The 19,549-nt window shown below is 43.5% G+C and overlaps 2 protein-coding genes across 4 annotated transcripts in view; one reads left to right on the top strand and one right to left on the bottom strand.

Annotated features, from left to right (window-relative positions):
- The window catches only part of LOC115141768 (Golgi SNAP receptor complex member 1-like), a 51,816-nt gene extending 42,628 nt beyond the window's left edge, over positions 1 to 9,188 (top strand). For 2 of the 3 annotated variants that reach the window (XM_029680947.2, XM_029680949.2), the window contains exons 8-9: positions 2,501 to 2,583; positions 8,454 to 9,188. In XM_029680947.2, the coding sequence (XP_029536807.1) occupies positions 2,501 to 2,583; positions 8,454 to 8,578 (208 nt within the window). In that variant the 3' untranslated portion in view covers positions 8,579 to 9,188. Of the gene's footprint in view, positions 1 to 437; positions 2,068 to 2,500; positions 2,584 to 8,453 lie in introns of those variants that run through there. The other variant, XM_065000323.1, reaches the window with a different exon arrangement.
- Positions 9,189 to 12,191: 3,003 nt separating this feature from the next.
- The window catches only part of LOC115141769 (trafficking regulator of GLUT4 1-like), a 20,973-nt gene continuing 13,615 nt past the window's right edge, over positions 12,192 to 19,549 (bottom strand). Inside the window, exons 2-3 of the mRNA XM_029680950.2 lie at positions 14,092 to 14,218; positions 12,192 to 13,764 (exon numbers count right to left, since the gene is read on the bottom strand). Of these exons, the coding sequence (XP_029536810.1) occupies positions 13,754 to 13,764; positions 14,092 to 14,218 (138 nt within the window). The 3' untranslated portion in view covers positions 12,192 to 13,753. The remainder of the gene's footprint in view (positions 13,765 to 14,091; positions 14,219 to 19,549) is intronic.

The following is a 19,549-nucleotide window of genomic DNA, read 5'->3' on the forward strand; positions in this document are numbered from 1 at the left end:
AGTTCAAGTGACAAGACACATCTCAACATCAACTGTTCAGAGGAAGTGTGAAGCAGGGCTTCATGGTTGAATTGCTGCAAGGAAACCACTACTAAAGAACACTAATAAGAAGAGACTTGCTTGGGCCAAGAAACACGAGCAATGGACATTAGACCGGTGGAATTCTGTCCTTTTGGTTTGATGATTCCAAATTTGAGGTTTTTGGTTCCAACCGCCGTGTCTTTGTGAGATGCAGAGTAGGTGAACGGATGATCTCCGCATGTGTGGTCCCCACCATGAAGCATGGAGGAGGTGGTGTTATGGTGCTTTGCTGGTGACAGTCTGATTTATTTAGAATTCAAGGCTCACTTAACCAGCATGGCTACCACAGCATTCTGCAGTGATATGCCATCCCATCTGGTTTGCGCTTAGTGCGACTGTCATTTGTTTTTCAACAGGACAATGAGCCAACCAACCTCCAGGCTGTGTAAGGGTTATTTGACCACGAAGGAGAGTGGTGGAGTGAAGCATCAGATGACATGGCCTCTACAATCACCTGACCTCAACCCAATTGAGATGGTTTGGGATGAGTGAAGGAAAAGCAGCCAACAAGTGCTCAGCATATGTGGGAACTTCTTCATGACTGTTGGAAAATCATTCCAGGTGAAGCTGGTTGAGAAAATGCCAAGAGTGTGCAAAGCTGTCAAGGCAAAGGGTGACTCTCATATCATTTTTCTTAACACTTTTTGGTTACTACATGATTCCATATGTGTTATTTCATAGTTTTGGTGTCTTCACTATTATTCTACAATGTTGTGTGCACCTACCCTTGCCACCACTCCTGAAAAATTACTTAGGGGAAACACTGTGTGTGTGTGCTAGCAGTACATGCCTCAGTGTTCCTGTGTGCTAATATCCACCGGTCCTCAGTGACTCAGCTCCCCCTGTAATGCTCTCTGCATTTTAAGTTAATGTGAAAGCCCCCCCCCCAATGGATTTCTCCTTCTCCACACACCTGTCTGTCAAGGTAGTTGCACCTGGGGGAGCTACACACACAATTGTTGCTCATAATCTCTGCTAGAAAAAAGCTGTTTATAACATAGCAGAAGTCTTACAGGGTTGATATTGTAGGGTGGGTCACCTCTCTTATTTAACCTATGTAAACTACCGTTCAAAAGTTAAGGGTCATTTTAGAAATGTCTTTGTTTTTGAAAGAAAAGCAAAAAAACAATATTGTCCATTAAAATAACATCAAATTGTTTCGAAATACGGTGTAGACATTGTAAATGACCATTTGTAGCTTGAAACGGCAGATTTTTAATGGAATATCTACATAGGCGTACAGACGCCCATTATCAGCAAAAACCTGAGGCAAAAACCTGAGGGAAAAAATCCAACCAGGAAGTAGGAAATCTGAGGTTTGTAGTTTTTCAACTCATTGCCTATCGAATACAGTGTCTATGGGGTCATATTGCACTTCCTAAAGCTTCCACTAGATGTCAACAGTCTTTAGAACCTTGTTTCAGGCTTCTACTATGAAGGAGGAGGGAATGAGAGCTCTTTCAATCAGATGTCTGCCATGAGCTGATAATGCTCAATCCAGTGAGAGGTAGCTCCGTTCCTTTTCATTTCTAAAGACGACAAAGGAATTCTCCAGTTGGAATATTATTGAAGATTTATGTTAAAAACATCCTAAAGATTGATTCTATACATCGTTTGACATGTTTCTACGGACTGTAACTGAACTTTTTGACTTTTCGTCTGAACCTAGTGATCGCGCCTCATGAATTTCGATTTGTGAACTAAATGCACGAACAACAAGAAGGTATTTGGACATAAATTATGGACTTTATCAAACAAAACAAACATTTATTGTGGAACTGGGATTCCTGGGAGTGCATTCTGATGACGATCAAAGGTAAGTTAATATTTATAATGCTATTTCTGACTTCTGTTGACTCCACGTGAACGCGCATGACCAGCTCATGCCACTCTGGCAGACCACTGACTCATTCAGCTCCCATTTCCCCCCTCCTTCACAGTAGAAGCATCAAACAAGGTTCTAAAGACTGTTGACCTCTAGTGGAAGCCTTAGGAAGTGCAATTGGACCCCATAGACACTGCATATTTGATAGGCAATGAGTTAAAAACTACAAACCTCAGATTTCCCACTTCCTGGTTGGATTTTTTCTCAGGTTTTTACCTGCCTTTATGAGTTCAGTTATACTCAGACATCATTCAAACAGTTTTAGAAACTTCTATCCAAATCTACTAATAATATACATATATTAGCAACTGGGCCTGAGTAGCAGGCAGTTTACTCTGGGCACCTTATTCATCCAAACTACTCAATACTGTCCCTAGCCATAAGACGTTAACAATGTCTACACTGTATTTCTGATTAATTTGATATTTTACTGGACAAAAAAAAATTGTTTTTCTTTCAAAAACAAGGACATTTCTAAGTGACCCCAAACAGTTGAACAGTAGTGTATGTCACTGTCTTCTTCTCTCCCTGCAGTATTGCCATGGCGACCAAGGAGAACATGACATCCCAGAGAGGGCTATTGAAGTCCATACAAAGCAGAGTCAACACTCTGGCCAGTATCCTTTACAACACCAAGCAAACCTTATGAACATTGGAGATTCTCCATTAAAAATCACGTTTTTGTCCTAGACTAGGCTTAATCTTTGTCTGGGAAGGCAACCCTATGTTCATGTCTGTGTGAGAGAGAACAAATTCACAAATATGCCATATTTTTCCTTTTAATCAGACAAGAACTTCTGGAGATTCACTTTTATTAGATCATAGTTGTCTTTTAAGGCCACCTAATAGACACGTTTATCCAAAGCAATTTACAGAAGTGAGTACATGTTATCTGATCCCTGCAAGAACTGAACCCACGACCGTGGCATTGTTAGCGCAACACTCTTACTCATTAGGCTTCTTATTTGACTGTACTATTACCTCATGTGAGCTGCAACCAGACACAATACAGCTATAGAGTCCCATAAACAATGAAAGCCAGAGTGCCTGTTGGTTCACATTACGCATCCTAACTGTTTGAAAGGCACACTGAGCATGTTTCAATTAGAATGCTTTATCTCAGTCTGAGGCCCCAGAGACATCCTCCAGTGGTCTTCAAACTTTTCCTGTTGAAAAGTGATATCCCAAGTATAAATACAGTAAAGTACATGTACTAAAGTGGTAAAAAAAAATGTTTTGAGCAAAATGTGTTATTTTTACACACAACTGCAAACTTCAAGGAGTATGGTATTCAATGAGTTGGTCTGATGTGAATTTGTGATGTCATCTGCCTCCCACCTTGCTTGAGGAACAATTGAGGAGAAAAAAAAGAGGAAAGCCCCCCCCCCCCCACCCCCCTACTTGTTCTATGTCATGACATACCTGGACCACCTATTGTGATGTGCCTTTTGTTAAGTAAATCAGGTGTTAAATGAGGTGAAAAGGAGACTGGAGCACCACTAATGGGTGCCTGATTCTGTCTGGTCTTTTCTCAGAGAGCATTGTTATCAGGCCTTCTGGCTGGCGATTCCATTGTTTCCGCACATGGGACACCAGCCTCTGGAGAGAGAAACTCTTATCTAAGGAAATATCTGAGCAATCTGGTCCATTTAACTGTGTGTGTGTGTGGGGGGGGGGGGGGGTTTCACTGCTGCTAGGGTTTTCTGTGAACAACACCGTTCCTTTGGAAAGTATTCAGACCCCTTGACCTTTTCCAAATTTTGTTACATTACAGCCTTTGATTATTTTTTTTTATATACATTTTTTCCGTAAGTATTCTGACCCTTTGCTATGAGACATGTAATTGAGCTCAGGTGCATTCTGTTTACATTGATCATCCTTGAGATGTTTCTACAACTTGATTTGAGTCCACCTGTGGTAAATTCAATTGATTGGACATGATTTGGAAAGGCACACACCTGTCTATATAAGGTCCCACAGCTGACAGTGCATGTCAGAGCAAAAACCAAGCAATGAGGTTGAATTAATTGTAATTAGAGACAGGGTTGTGTTGAGGCACAGATCTGGGGAAGGGTAGAAAATAAATTATGTAGCATTGAAGGTCCCAAAGGAGACACTGGCCTGCATCCTTCTTAAATGGAAGAAGTTTGAAACTACTAGACTCTTCCTAGAATTGGTCGCCCGGCCAAACTGAGCAATCGGGGGAGAAGGGCCTTTGTCAGGGAGGTGACCGAGAACCCAGTAGTCACACTGACAGAGCTCCAGAGTTCCTCTGTGGAGATGGGAGAACCTTCCAGAAGGGCAACCATCTCTGCAGCACTCTACCAATCAGGCCTTTATGGTAGAGGGGCCAGACGGAAGCCACTCCTCAGTAAAAGGCACATGACCGCCCACTTGGAGTTTGCCAAAAGTCATCTAAAGGACTCTGACCATGAGAAACAAGATTCTCTGGTCTGCTGAAACCAAGATGAAACTCTTTGGCCTGAATGCCAAGCGTCACTTCTGGAGGAAACCTGGCACCATCTCTACGGTGAAGCATGGTGGTGGCAGAATCATGCTGTGGATCGAGGCAAAGACGAACGGAGCAAAATATAGAGAGATCCTTGATGAAGTCCTGAGCGCTCTGGAGCAGGTTCTCACTGGGGCGAAGGTACACCTTCCAACAGGACAATGACCCTAAACACAGCCAAGATGATGCAGGAGTGGCTTCAGGACAAGTCTCTGAATGTCCTTGAGTGGCCCAGCCAGAGCCCATACTTAAACCTGATGGAACATCTCTGGGGAGACCTGCAGCAATGCTCCTCATCCAACCTGACAGAGCTCGAGAGGATCTGCAGAGGAGAAACTCCCCAAATACAGGTGTGCCAAGCTTGTAGCGTCATAGCCAAGAAGACTCGAGGCTGTAATTGCTGGCAAAGGTGCTTCAACAAATTACTAAGTAAAGAGTCTGAATAGTTTTTAGTTTTTATAAATTTGCAAAAATATACATTTTTGCTTTGTCATTATGGGGTATTGTGTGTGGGTTGACTATTTTAATACATTTTAGAACAAGGCTGTTCTAAACTAAATGTGGAAAAAGTCGAGGGCTCTGAATACTTTCCGAAGGCAATGTATAGGATACTATTTAACTTTGCTGTCGAGATCAGTTGCCTTTCAGAGACAATTTCAGAACAGACAAAAATGTTGCAGATACAACAGAAAAGCAGGCAGTTTGGCATTTTTAGAGTCTAATTCAGCAGTGCCAACCACCTCTTTATTGCAAGTAATGTTCAGATAATAATTCAATTGGAAATATAAACTGGGTGGTTCGAGCCCTGAATGCTGATCAAATCAAGTCATGTTTTATTGGTCACATACACGTGTTTAGCAAATGTTATTGCGGGTGTGGCGAAATGCTTGTGCATTTCACAACATATACCCAAAATACACGCAAATCTAAGTAAAGAATGGATTAAGAATATACACTGCTCAAAAAAATAAAGGGAACACTTAAACAACACAATGTAACTCCAAGTCAATCACACTTCTGTGAAATCAAACTGTCCACTTAGGAAGAAACACTGATTGACAATCAATTTCACATGCTGTTGTGCAAATGGAATAGACAACAGGTGGAAATTATAGACAATTAGCAAGACACTCCCAATAAAGGAGTGGTTCTGCAGGTGGTGACCACAGACCACTGCTCAGTTCCTATGCTTCCTGGCTGATGTTTTGGTCACTTTTGAATGCTGGCGGTGCTTTCACTCTAGTGGGAGCATGAGACGGAGTCTCCAACCCACACAAGTGGCTCAGGTAGTGCAGCTCATCCAGGATGAGACATCAATGCGAGCTGTGGCAAGAAGGTTTGCTGTGTCTGTCAGCGTAGTGTCCAGAGCATGGGGGCACTACCAGGAGACAGGCCAGTACAGCAGGAGACGTGGAGGAGGCCGTAGGAGGGCAACAACCCAGCATCAGGACCGCTACCTCCGCCTTTGTGCAAGGAGGAGCAGGAGGAGCACTGCCAGAGCCCTGCAAAATTACCTCCAGCAGGCCACAAATGTGCATGTGTCTGCTCAAACGGTCAGAAACAGACTCCATGAGGGTGGTATGAGGGCCTGACGTCCACAGGTGGGGGTTGTGCTTACAGCCCAACACCGTGCAGGACGTTTGGCATTTGCCAGAGAACACCAAGATTGGCAAATTCGCCACTGGCGCCCTGTGCTCTTCACAGATGAAAGCAGGTTCACACTGAGCACATGTGACAGACGTGACAGAGTCTGGAGACGCCGTGGAGAACGTTCTGCTGCCTGCAACATCCTCCAGCATGACCGGTTTGGCGGTGGGTCAGTCATGGTGTGGGGTGGCATTTCTTTGGGGGGCCGCACAGCCCTCCATGTGCACAGCCCTCCATGTGCTTGCCAGAGGTAGCCTGACTGCCATTAGGTACCGAGATGAGATCCTCAGACCCCTTGTGAGACCATATGCTGGTGCGGTTGGCCCTGGGTTCCTCCTAATGCAAGACAATGCTAGACCTCATGTGGCTGGAGTGTGTCAGCAGTTCCTGCAGGAGGAAGGCATTGATGCTATGGACTGGCCCGCCCGTTCCCCAGACCTGAATCCAATTGAGCACATCTGGGACATCATGTCTCGCTCCATCCACCAACACCACGTTGCACCACAGACTGTCCAGGAGTTGGCGGATGCTTTAGTGCAGGTCTGGGAGGAGATCCCTCAGGAGACCATCCGCCACCTCATCAGGAGCATGCCCAGGCGTTGTAGGGAGGTCATACAGGCATGTGGAGGCCACACACACTACTGAGCCTCATTTTGACTTGTTTTAAGGACATTACATCAAAGTTGGATCAGCCTGTAGTGTGGTTTTCCACTTTAATTTTGAGTGTGACTCCAAATCCAGACTTCCATGGGTTGATAAATTTGATTTCCATTAATAATTTTTGTGTGATTTTTGTTGTCAGCACATTCAACTATGTAAAGAAAAAAGTATTTACTAAGAATATTTCATTCATTCAGATCTAGGATGTGTTATTTTAGTGTTCCCTTTATTTTTTTGAGCAGTGTATATACACATGTCAGAGCAGCATTGGACTGAGACAGTCACATAGTATAGAGTACAGTATATACATATGAGATGGGTGATGCAATATTTACAAACAATTAAAGTGACTAAAATACAGTATAATAGTATAGAGTACAGTTTACACATGAGATGAGACATTTAAGATACGGAGACATTAAAGTGGCCAGTGATTCCTATTATATGTCCATAGGCAGCAACCTCTAATGTGCTAGTGATGGCTGTTTAGCAGTCTGATGACCTTGAGATGGAAGATGTTTTTCAGTCTCGGTCCCAGCTCTGATGCACCTGTACTGACCTGGCCTTCTGGATGATAGCGGGGTGAACAGGCAGTGGCTCGGGTGGTTGATGTCCTTGATGATCTTTTTGTCCTTGCTATGGCATCGGGTGGTGTAGGTGTCCTGGCGGGTGGGAAGTTTGCCCCCTGTAATGCGTTGGGCAGACCGCACCACCCTCCTGGAGAGTTTTGCGGTTGTGGGCGGTACAGTTGCCGTACCAGACAGTGATACAGCCCGACAGGATGCTCGCAATTGTGCATCTGTAAAAGTTTGAGGGTTTTAGGTGTTCTTTTTTAGCCTAACTTCTTTAGCCTCCTGAGGTTGAAGAGGCTCTGTTGTGCCTTTTTCACCACACTGTCTGTGTGGGTGGTCCATTTGAGTTTGTCAGTGATGTGTACGCCAAGGAACTTGAAGTATTCCACCTTCTCCACGGTCCCATCGATGTAGATAGGGGGGTGCACCCTCTGCTGTTTCTTGAAGTCCACGGTCATCTCCTTAGTTTTGTTGATGTTGAGTGAGAGGTTGTTTTCCTGGCACCACCCTCCGAGCCCTCACCTCCTCCTTGTAGGCCGTCTCATCATTGGTAATCAAGCCTACCACTGTTGTGTCGTCTGCAAACTTGATGATTGAGTTGGAGGCGTGCTTGGCCACGCAGTCATGGGTGAACAGGGAGTACAGGAGGGGGCTGAGCACGCACCCTTATGGGGCCCCTGTGTTGAGGATCAGCAAAGAGGTGTTTCCTACCTTCACCAGCTAGGTGTGACCCGTCAGGAAGTTCAGGACCCAGTTGCGCAGGACGGGGTTCAGACTGCTCTAATTACGTTGGTAACCAGTTTATAACAGCAATAAGGCACCTCAGGGGGTTTTGATATATGGCCAATATACCACTGCTAAGGGCTGTATCCAGGCACTCAGCGACGTGTTGTCTAAGAACAGCCCTTAGCCGTGGTATATTGGCCATATATCATACCACCTCGGGTCTTATTGCTTGAATATACCCCGGCTGTCAGCCAATCAGCATTCAGGGCTCGAACCACCCAGTTTATATTTACAATGTAATGATTATTTGAACAGTACTTGTAATAAGAGGTGGTTGGCACTTGTTTCTGTTTGCCTTAACTTCCTCCTCCAGATCGTTTCCCAGCCATCAACAACCTCGTCCAGCGACTCAACCTGCGGAAGAGACGAGACTCCCTAATCCTGGGCGGAGTCATCGGCGTTTGCACCATCCTCCTGCTGCTCTACGCCTTCCACTGATGACGAACAGACCGGTCGAACAATCGTTACTCTGCGTTTGTAACATCGGAATCAGAACTCTGGAGAATGGGCTTTAGTGATTGGAGGCTACTGGACAGACGGTCACCCTCTTGGCCCAATCGCATAACAAGATTGATGGAAGGCAGCATGGACTACCTGATTTTGTATTTAGCAGTGGGAGGGAAGGAGGAGAAGGATATGTGAGATGGAGCAGCACCTTTTTTCTTTTTTATCAAAAGTTTGCTGTTCAACGCTGGTTAAGGGAACAGAGACCAAATGTACTGATATGACTAGATTTGAAAGAATTATATATATATATTTATTATTTCAAATATATTAGTACCTTGAGAGTCATATGACTTTCGCCCATCTCAAGGTACTAATATATTTGAAAGAATTATATATTAAAGAAAATTAAAAAGAACACTTGCTTTAAGGAGTGTAATGCTCTGAAGACAGTCCCCCTCTTTCGTTTCCACCATCTGTCTGTTGATTTCTGTGATGGAAGGATTTTTAGTTGAATGGTCCTTTTTCGTGATGGGATATTCAGGAGGTTCGTATTCATCATGGGCTGTACATTGCATTATTAATAAATTATTCATTTACAGTATGTGATACTAGGCACTTATTTTATTTGTCTATTTATTTTTTTTACTTCGACATGTATTGATAAATTGTATTTTTCATTGATGGAACTCCAGTGCTGCAAGTACAGTTATTCTTTAAACAAAGGCCACATACAGGTGTATGGTTAAACTGAAACTGAAAGTCTCACACTTCTTTCATTACATGTTTCCTTCAACCCTCTACATCAGGGCTGCCCAACCCTCTTCCTGGAGATCTACTGTCCTGTGGGTTTTAGTCCAACCCTAATTTAACACACCTGATTCTACTAATTAGCTGCTCAACAAGACCTTAACTAGCTGAATCTGATATGCTGAATTAGGGTTGGACTGAAAACCTACAGATCTCCAGGAAGAGGGCAGCCATGGGCTACATTCTAAGATGAATCTATTTAGCTTAATATGCCACTTAGCAGACATGTATCTACAGTACAGTGAGTGCATCCATACTTTTTTCATGTGTATGTGCTCCCCTGTGGTGATGGAACACACGACCTTGGTGTTGCTAGCACCATGCTTTCACCAACTGAGCCACACAAGATCACTTGAAATCCAGAGATCTGGAAGAGTGATCAGCATTCAGGCCTCTGTCCTTCTTCATGATCTAGGATCGTATACTGCTAAGGCCTATACTGCTAAGGCCTACCTTGAGATAGGCAAAAGTCAACAAACTTTAGGTCATACATTGATGTCAACTGAAAATTTCCCCCAGCTCTAGGCTGAATAATTGCTTATTCGACTAACATTTAACATCACTAATATGAACGTTGATTTGAAAGATGCTACAGTTCTAAGAAGTTTAGTTTCTTTCGCTTGAAATTGTCAGTGGCATTTTAAGTGGTTTTAGTGGAAGTGGCTGGAGATGTTACAGTAAACAAAGCTGCAGCAGCTAGATTACTGTTGGAGGAATGAGGTGCTCTCACATTAATTCACTCTGACAGAGTCTGAGTCACCCGCACACACTCCCTCAGACCTCTTGTTTTGTAAAACTGTGTGCACCTGCCTGCTTGTGAGCATGTGTGTGTCGTGACAGCCACACTGCAGGGGAGATGTTACTGCAGTCTGTGGGGGGTGACGGCTTCCTCCCAGGACTCTACAGGAACCTGTCATGTCTCCCCTGTCATCTCCATAGTCAATTACTGAGTTTTAAATGAATTACCTCGTCTTTCTGTCTCTGTTTTACATCTCACCATTTATCATCTGGTAACGAGACAAGGATGTTTTAGTCTTAGTTGACTGAAATATTGAAGTTTGTTATATTTGTATAGCTACATGAAGTGGGATTATCGATAACCATTCCAAGGACACCAATTTTCTCCTTTCTCATGTGATGTCACTCCTTTATTCCTTTCATTCTTTCTCTATTTTCAGGTTTCTTCTCTGAGGGTAAATGGGGACTGTATTTTGGCACCTGAGTGCAGTACTGCTATTGGTCTATAACTGGTTCAACAAACATCCTTACAGTAAACACAGCTAGCCTACTCTGGTGCTACAGTATAGAGTCTGCATATTTCATATCCTTTTGTCTGGTTTGAAGATCACTGGAGCAGAACTAAGTATTGTGTACTTTCACTGTGACTCAAGTTCCTCCACAAATAAGTATAAAGTGAGTTTAAAAGGCTGATTCTAGCACAGCTCACAGATGCAGCTCACGTGAGGGTGTCTAATGACGTGTAGAACCACAAACAAGTATAGGTGGCGTCACCAAAAAACACGACTATTCGAGAAATCAAGCAAACATTTTGTTTTTGTGGGTCCATAGACCTTTCAAGCACACGACTTGCGAGGCTCGTTCTATTTATGGGTTCATCCCATTTTTCAGAGCAACAGGACATACCAAGGGGCTACTGCTGTAGCTAAAGAGATCCAATCTAACATGAGGGTTTAGCTCCACAGCTTTCCCTGTTCTAGTGTTCCAGACGGGAACATTCGCTTTGATCATTGTCAGTGAAGCTACTGCTGCTTTACTCCAGATGCCATTTTAAAAGGCAGGTTGTCTGACCCTTTTACACCCCCTCTCTCACACTACCCCTTACACCCCCTCTCTCACACTACCCTTTACACCCCCTCTCTCACACTACCCCTTACACCCCTCTCTCACACTACCCTTTACACCCCCTCTCTCACACTACCCCTTACACCCCTCTCTCACACTACCCTTTACACCCCTCTCTCACACTACCCCATACACCCCTCTCTCACACTACCCTTTACCCCCTCTCTCACACTACCCCTTACACCCCTCTCACACTACCCCTTACACCCCTCTCTCACACTACCCCTTACACCCCTCTCTCACACTACCCTTTACACCCCCTCTCTCACACTACCCTTTACACCCCCTCTCACACTACCCCTTACACCCCTCTCACACTACCCCTTACACCCCCTCTCTCACACTACCCCTTACACCCCCTCTCTCACACTACCCTTACACCCCCTCTCTCACACTACCCTTTACACCCCCTCTCTCACACTACCCTTTACACCCCCTCTCTCACACTACCCCTTACACCCCCTCTCTCACACTACCCTTTACACCCCCTCTCTCACTACCCCTTACACCCTCTCTCACACTACCCCTAGACCATTCCTCTATGACATACTTTGTCCATACACAAGCACAAACACACAGATCAATGCTATCCAAACCCACATAAATCAATCCAACTCACCGGAGACCATGCATGGTAATGTTTATTCCAGACATGCAGAATGTTCACAACAGAGATGGAAACCAGCATATACATATGCTATCAAAAGGGGAAGAAATAAGGACATAAAAAAATAGACATGAATTGAAAGTCACTGTTTTACTGACACAGAACAGCATGTATACATCTCGCAGCAGAAAGATGGTCAGGGAAGTATGTGTTGTAAAAGTGGAATTCCATGTGCTAACAGTGAAATTACCAGACAAATTTGTCTTAGGAGTTGAATTTTGGATTTTCAATGACAGACTGAGTCTATCCTGCTGGATTGGGCCCCCCTCTCTCTCCTCTGCCGTTTACTCCTACTGTATGACAAATGCAGCCGTCTACTCCCAGACTTCCAGATGGCATGGTGACACATTTGAATACAGACAAATGAGTGTGTTACAGGTACAGAGAGAACTGCTGCAAATCAATCAATCAAACCTCAAAACAATGTTCCTTTAACGTTACAGTGGGTCCTTACAATGACATACGAAAACCTGGGTACCGTTTAGCCCAAAGCATGCCTGCCTATATAATATTGCATATATATTCTTCATATAAATACATGTCATACCGATACAGCACGGTGGCAATAGGTTAAGGATTGGTGTTGGTCTCTGTAGTACTACAAAATACATTCAGTGAAACAAGTTACATTAACAGTCCAGGTAATGAGACCAGGTACTGGTGTAGGGTGGGTTGGAATTGGAGGGGGGGCAGTGGGGAAGGGGACAGTGATGGTTCTGACAAATTGAATATTCTCAGACTAATGCCCATGTTCTGGCATGGATGTTTGGAGGGGATGGGGTGGGTAGGCATGCGCATTAATATAGTCAGACCTCTCCCACAGCAAGGCAGGGGAGAAGAGGGTTGAAGGGGGGGTATTCTGTTTCTGTCCTTACCCACAGTCAACCCACATGGAGCCGAAACACTCACAGTATGTTCAATTCACTCTCCAAAGGCTCTAAGCAACTGGCTCGTTATATCCCAAGGTAAAAACACAGACAAACAAATATGAATTCACAAACTAAATTAAAAAGGTTGGCTATCTACAAGTCAAGACATGCATGCAAGTGGTCTCTTATTTTTGTCAAAAACCTACAAAAAAAAAAAACATAAATTCAAAAACATCTTCTCTGAATTGTGTTCCCTGATCAAATATTACATCCTTCGGCAAACCATAGTAGGCGACAGCCACTGCCGGCCAGGTAGCCATCTTAACTTAAGTCTCAATCATCGTAGCCCAACATACACAACTTTTATAAAATGTGAATTGATATATTAATCTGTATATACTTATATTGCAAATATATCTGTATAGTTGTATATGCTTTCAATGCAGGCGGTCAGGCCAACTAGGTATATATTTAGGTTATTATTCAGCTGTCTTGATGTTTGGAGTCCATTTTCAAGGTCTCCTTCCATTCTTGATACAGAAAAGTTTGGATCACTTTATTCCTCTGTTCATCCCTCTCTTCTTCATCTTAAGACTATTTTTACTCCACAGAGAATCGAATGAGAGTAGCAAGTCCCTCAAACCAAAAGTCAATCGTCCAACGTTCTTTTGAAACCCTTTTTAAGTTAAGGATTTTATTTTTCATCAAGCAAATGTAATCTAATTCATGCATATCTGGATATTTTTGCTTTGGTTTATTCATTTGCTAGTGTATTTCCTACTGCATTTCCTACTCTTCTTTAAACTTTTACATTTTTTGCCTTGATCTTGATTACAGTGTTGAGCAGGTGATGATATTTTTTTTTCATCTCAGGAATCAATGGAATTTATATATTTTTTTCCATGCTGCATCCTCTGCTTGGCTTGCAGCAGTGCTCTTGTTTCATAGTATATACACTGGTCACTTGGTTACTGTTAGGGAGGAGAGAGCGGGAGAGGTGAGAGACAGAAAGGTTAAGGTCCAGTCATTCCTACAGTATGACAGGCTGGTCTGTAGCTGAAACAGCAGAAAGGATACTCTCCTTGCCACAAAGCCAGCCTGCTATAGCTGCAGTCTTGAATCAATCCACACAGAGCTCAGAAATCTGCTGAGCTGACACACAGACACACACACTTTCCAGGCATCAATGTGATTGATGACAGACTGGTGTATGTTTATGTATGTTCATATATTACCTTGAAATTGTTATGCAGTATGTGCATGTGTTTATGCATTACAGCGGTGTGTGTGTTACTTACCAGAGACCGTTACAGAGACGACTATGATGAGCACACCCAGGAATATGGAAACGACACTGAGGAGTCGAGCCAGTTTACCCAGTCTCTTAGCGCCGTCCATGTCTCCCGACTGCAGGCTGTTTCTTGACTGGAGAGGAGAGGAGAGGACGCACAACACAAGACCAGATGCATTTACACCCCCACAGAGACACAACCGTCACGACACGATTTGAGTTGTTACGTTTTACATTTTGGTCATTTAGCATACAATCTTATCCAGATCTTGAACTACACCTTTCTCATGTCATCTTTTAGTTATCTTATAGTCAAACTGTCTGACGTCTTACTTCCTGTCTGTATGACTTGTGCTCTGAATCTTACAACTGAAACTCTTAAATCCATACAGAGATTCATGGGAAAACTTGTTCTCAAACATACCTGGACATGATTTAATTTGGCAGTTTCACTCAGTCACTGAAATATTTATCAGTTGCTAGTCCATTAATGCACAGAGAAATGACTTTAAAGTGGAATGAACATGAACGCTGAGAGATTTCCTACAGCTCGACAAAATTTGGGACCATTTCATTGCAGACCTTTTATTTATTTACACTTTTGCCAGGTTCTTTATTGAATATTTTACAATAACGACTTGACCAAGAGGTTATCCTTGTTGTATAAAGTATTTCCAATATTTGGAAACCACAGTGAGGCCTATTGATTGATTGATTATCAAACTTTGTCTGCAGAGCCTTTAGGTTGCTATTGGTTGAAGTTGATGAACAGTGTAGTGTGGGCCTTACTGTAAATCACACAAGGCAGCTTTATACTGTACTATACGTATATCTGTTGCAGACAATAGAGACAGGTTGACAGACTGGAGTGGTGTGTGTGTGTGTCTCTAAGACGGGACCACAGGAGGTGATTGAGAGACACAAAAGACAAATACCTCTGATTATGGCACCGGGTTGCAATTACCCAGTTCCTAGAATGCCACATTCACCCATTAGTCCGCCACTGCTTTTCTCTTTGGATGAGCAGTAGAAATCCCCCATGACCTCAGCCTCTTGACTGGGGTACAGTGGTGTATTATCTGTTTCTGTCATCACCACATCTAACAGATTGTAAACCAGAATCGAACCAATCATCTCAAAAAAGATATAGGAAAACAACAAAATGCTAACCACATATGTACAGTACTATCTGAGCATGAACCAAAAGCACTTCAAGAAGCATGTGGGTGCTGTCCATGGTGCTGGACTGGCCTCTATGAGGGTCTATGTTTTAATTTATATCAAAGTCAGATCAGTTTTAACCACATAATGGAGGAATGAAAGAAGGAACTTTCAAGGTATTCTAACTGGGGGGAAATGACATAACTCTGAATTCAATTAGCCTTTATTAAACCATGACATCTATGGAGATGACTGGAGGCCCTGCTGTAATGGTGATCCCACTTCTAGAACACTTTCTTCCCCATCTCCTTCATAATACCCCTCCATTTTTCTCTTTTGATGATGAAAATGATATTTCATTGGCAGAATACAGTAATTCTCTATTAGCTAGGGATGCGTGTGTGTACAGTATGTGAACTTGCGTGAATGTGTGTGTATGTCTAAGCAAGGCGGGCTTCACCGTTTGCTGTTGTGTGTGTGTGATGCCCGCACTTGAGTGCATGTGTGTGTGCACTTATGTGCATTTGTGTGTCTGGCAGGACATCCAGATGTGGTTCAATACTTCCTGTTTAGAGCAGCTACTAGCTATGCATAATGCTGTGTGCATAGCGGCAGCCTCATTCAAATTCAGAACTGGGGGTGATAGTTACGTTTTTGAGCAGGCAGGGAGGAATGCAAATCATAATCTTAAACGGAACACAGTCATGCATTCTTTAAATGTCCTCTGATGCTTTAGGTCTTCTTAAGGACTGATCCGGGACAGAACCCTTCAATTGAATACATTATTTCTGCTTAGACCAGTGATGCTATATTTACTGTCTGATACTTTTTCAATATGCTGTCTGGTATGAGTACCAAAACTGGTAAGGGTTGACGAATAAATCCAGAAGACAACAGTACATGTGCAAATAGCACACCCCAAATGTAAATGCCTATAATATATAGGTAACTGCCAAAATAATGGAAACACCAACATAAAGTGTCTTAATAGGGCATTGGGGCACCACGAGCCAGAACAGCTTCAATGCACCTTGGTATAGATTCTACATGTGTCTGGAACTCTTTTGGAGGGATGTGACACCATTCTTCCATGAGAAATCCCATCATTTGGTGTTATTTTGATGGTGGAAAATGCTGTGTCAGGCGCCACTCCAGAATCTCCCTTAAGTGTTAAGATCTGGTGACTGAGACACACACACACACACACACACACTTTAAACCATCTCCTTTGAGACTCCTGTTTCCTCTTATTCATTGCTTAATGAACTCAGGAGCCTCACCTGGGGTGGAAACCCCTGCTTTTTATACTTTGTATCCCTCATTTATTCAATTCTTTCCTTTATTTTGGCAGTTTCCTGTAGATATTGTCATTGAAAGCCTGTGTAACACAAAACGATATGTAAGCAATTTTTGTTGCAGTTGCAGGTTGCAAACGATGTCATCTCAAGTAACTTTGCTGATAAACAAAGCAACTCAAACACGAATGAGATGACCCTTTTATCACTGCAGAGAACAACACTCTGTCCTCCCTCCCTCACTTGCTCTCCATCTCCATCCCTCTTTCCCCCCGTGTATCCCTCCCTTCATCCCTCTCCCTCCCTCTTCCCCCTACCCTTCCCCTGTCCTTCCTCCCTCTCCCTCTACCCATGAGCCTCGCTGTCTCTAGTGAGGCAGGAACTCACACAGTGCACTGGAAGTCAGATAAGCCTGGGTCAAAGACCTCCAGCTGTATTCTCAGAAAGAGCAAAGTAAGTATGTGTGTGTGTGTGTTAGTGGCTGGGGGTAGGTGGAAGGGAGCCTTTATACTAGGTAATACATGGTTGTATTGATTTACAGGAAGAGGGAGACCTGCTCATATTTTTCTTATGAATGTGAAATTCAGCAACAACCTGGCCTCTCATCCCACCTGCAGTACAACCAGGCAAGCCCACACAACAAACACACACACACCCCCCAGCCCTGTGGTTGTTCCCACTGCAGTCGAGGCTGGAGAGAGGTGGCGGGAGAAAGACAGAGAGAGAATCGGAGATGGAGAGAGAAGGACAGAATCAGAGATGGAGAGGAAGATGGCAGTAGAGACAGAGAAAGATGGAGAGATAAAGAAGTAGAACATGGAGAGCTATGAGTCTCTAAGAAAGTGCTCTACCTCCCTGCTGCTGCTGTCATTAATAATGAAGAGTGTGGTCCCAGGGATGGGAGCAGCCTGGAGGACAGGAATTGTACTGTACACACCACACACACACACACACACAGAGAGAGAGAGAATTGTGCCCAACCCTGGCGTGTGTGTGTATGCCCGTGTGTATTCAGATAACTCTAAAATGACTCCTTTCGTTCTCTCCCTCTTTGAAGTAATCGCTGATCTAACTTGATTTGATAGGCGAGATCAAGAGTTCCACTACGACCTAGCTTCTACCAATCCAGTCATGTCAGATCAGTGACCACTTTAAGGGAGGAATGACAGTAGGACACATTTCTACAGTATTGGAACGGAGCCCAAGGGCAGGGCAGGGTTAGAAAACCCTGGTGTGTAAGAGTCCACTGAAACACCTAATTCAACAACTCCACAACTTTATCAGTTGGATGTTACGTCCCTAAACAGACCACTGATCTCAACCACATTCAATTGGCCAGTCTATGTCTAAAAACAATTGGGTAGATTTTGAGAGTTAATGTACCAATCACATAATGTTTTGTTTTGTATTCCCATTGTGATTGGTACCTTAACTTATAGGACGCCATGAGATCACTGATCTGACCGAGTTGGATCGGTGAAAACAATGTTTCTACCCTTCTGCTTACAACAACCTCCTTATGTCAAATCAGATACAGTGGGGCAAAAAAGTATTTAGTCAGCCACCAATTGTGCAAGTTCTCCCTCTTAAAAAGATGAGAGAGGCCTGTAATTTTCATCATAGGTAAACTTCAACTATGACAGACAAAATGAGGAAAAAAAATCCAGAAAATCACATTGTAGGATTTTTATGAATTTATTAGCAAATTATGGTGGAAAATAAGTATTTGGTCACCTACAAACAAGCAAGATTTCTGGCTCTCACAGACCTGTAACTTCTTCTTTAAGAGGCTCCTCTGTCCTCCACTCGTTACCTGTATTTATGGCACCTGTTTGAACTTATCAGCATAAAAGACACCTGTCCACAACCTCAAACAGTCACACTCCAAACTCCACTATGGCCAAGACCAAAGAGCTGTCAAAGGACACCAGAAACAAAATTGTAGACCTGCACCAGGCTGGGAAGACTGAATCTGCAATAGGTAAGCAGCTTGGTTTGAAGAAATCAACTGTGGGAGCAATTATTAGGAAATGGAAGACATACAAGACCACTAATAATCTCCCTTGATCTGGGGCTCCACGCAAGATCTCACCCCGTGGGGTCAAAATGATCACAAGAACGGTGAGCAAAAATCCCAGAACCACACGGGGGGACCTAGTGAATGACCTGCAGAGAGCTGGGACCAAAGTAACAAAGCCTACCATCAGTAACACACTACGCCGCCAGGGACTCAAATCCTGCAGTGCCAGACGTGTCCCCCTGCTTAAGCCAGTACATGTCCAGGCCATCTGAAGTTTGTTAGAGAGCATTTGGATGATCCAGAAGAAGATTGGGAGAATGTCATATGGTCAGATGAAACCAAAATAGAACTTTTTGGTAAAAACTCACCTCATTGTGTTTGGAGGACAAAGAATGCTTAGTTGCATCCAAAGAACACCATGTGAAGCATGGGGGTGGAAACATCATGATTTGGGGCTGTTTTTCTGCAAAGGGACCAGGACGACTGATCCGTGTAAAGGAAAGAATGAATGGGGCCTTGTATCGTGAGATTTTGAGTGAAAACCTCCTTCCATCAGCATTGTCATTGAAGATTAAACGTGGCTGGGTCTTTCAGCATGACAATGATCCCAAACACACCGCCCGGGCAAAGAAGGAGTGGCTTCGTAAGAAGCATTTCAAGGTCCTGGAGTGGCCTAGCCAGTCTCCAGATCTCAACCCCATAGAAAATCTTTGGAGGGAGTTGAAAGTCCGTGTTGCCCAGCAACAGCCCCAAAACATCACTGCTCTAGAGGAGATCTGCATGGAGGAATGGGCCAAAATACCAGCAACAGTGTGTGAAAATCTTGTGAAGACTTACAGAAAACGTTTGACCTCTGTCATTGCCAACAAAGGGTATATAACAAAGTATTGAGATAAACTTTTGTTATTGACCAAATACTTATTTTCCACCATAATTTGCTAATAAATTAATTGAAAATCCTACAATGTGATTTTCTGGATTTTCTTCTC

The sequence above is a fragment of the Oncorhynchus nerka genome, linkage group LG14 (genome assembly GCF_034236695.1).
Source record: "Oncorhynchus nerka isolate Pitt River linkage group LG14, Oner_Uvic_2.0, whole genome shotgun sequence".
NCBI classification, from domain to species: domain Eukaryota; kingdom Metazoa; phylum Chordata; class Actinopteri; order Salmoniformes; family Salmonidae; genus Oncorhynchus; species Oncorhynchus nerka.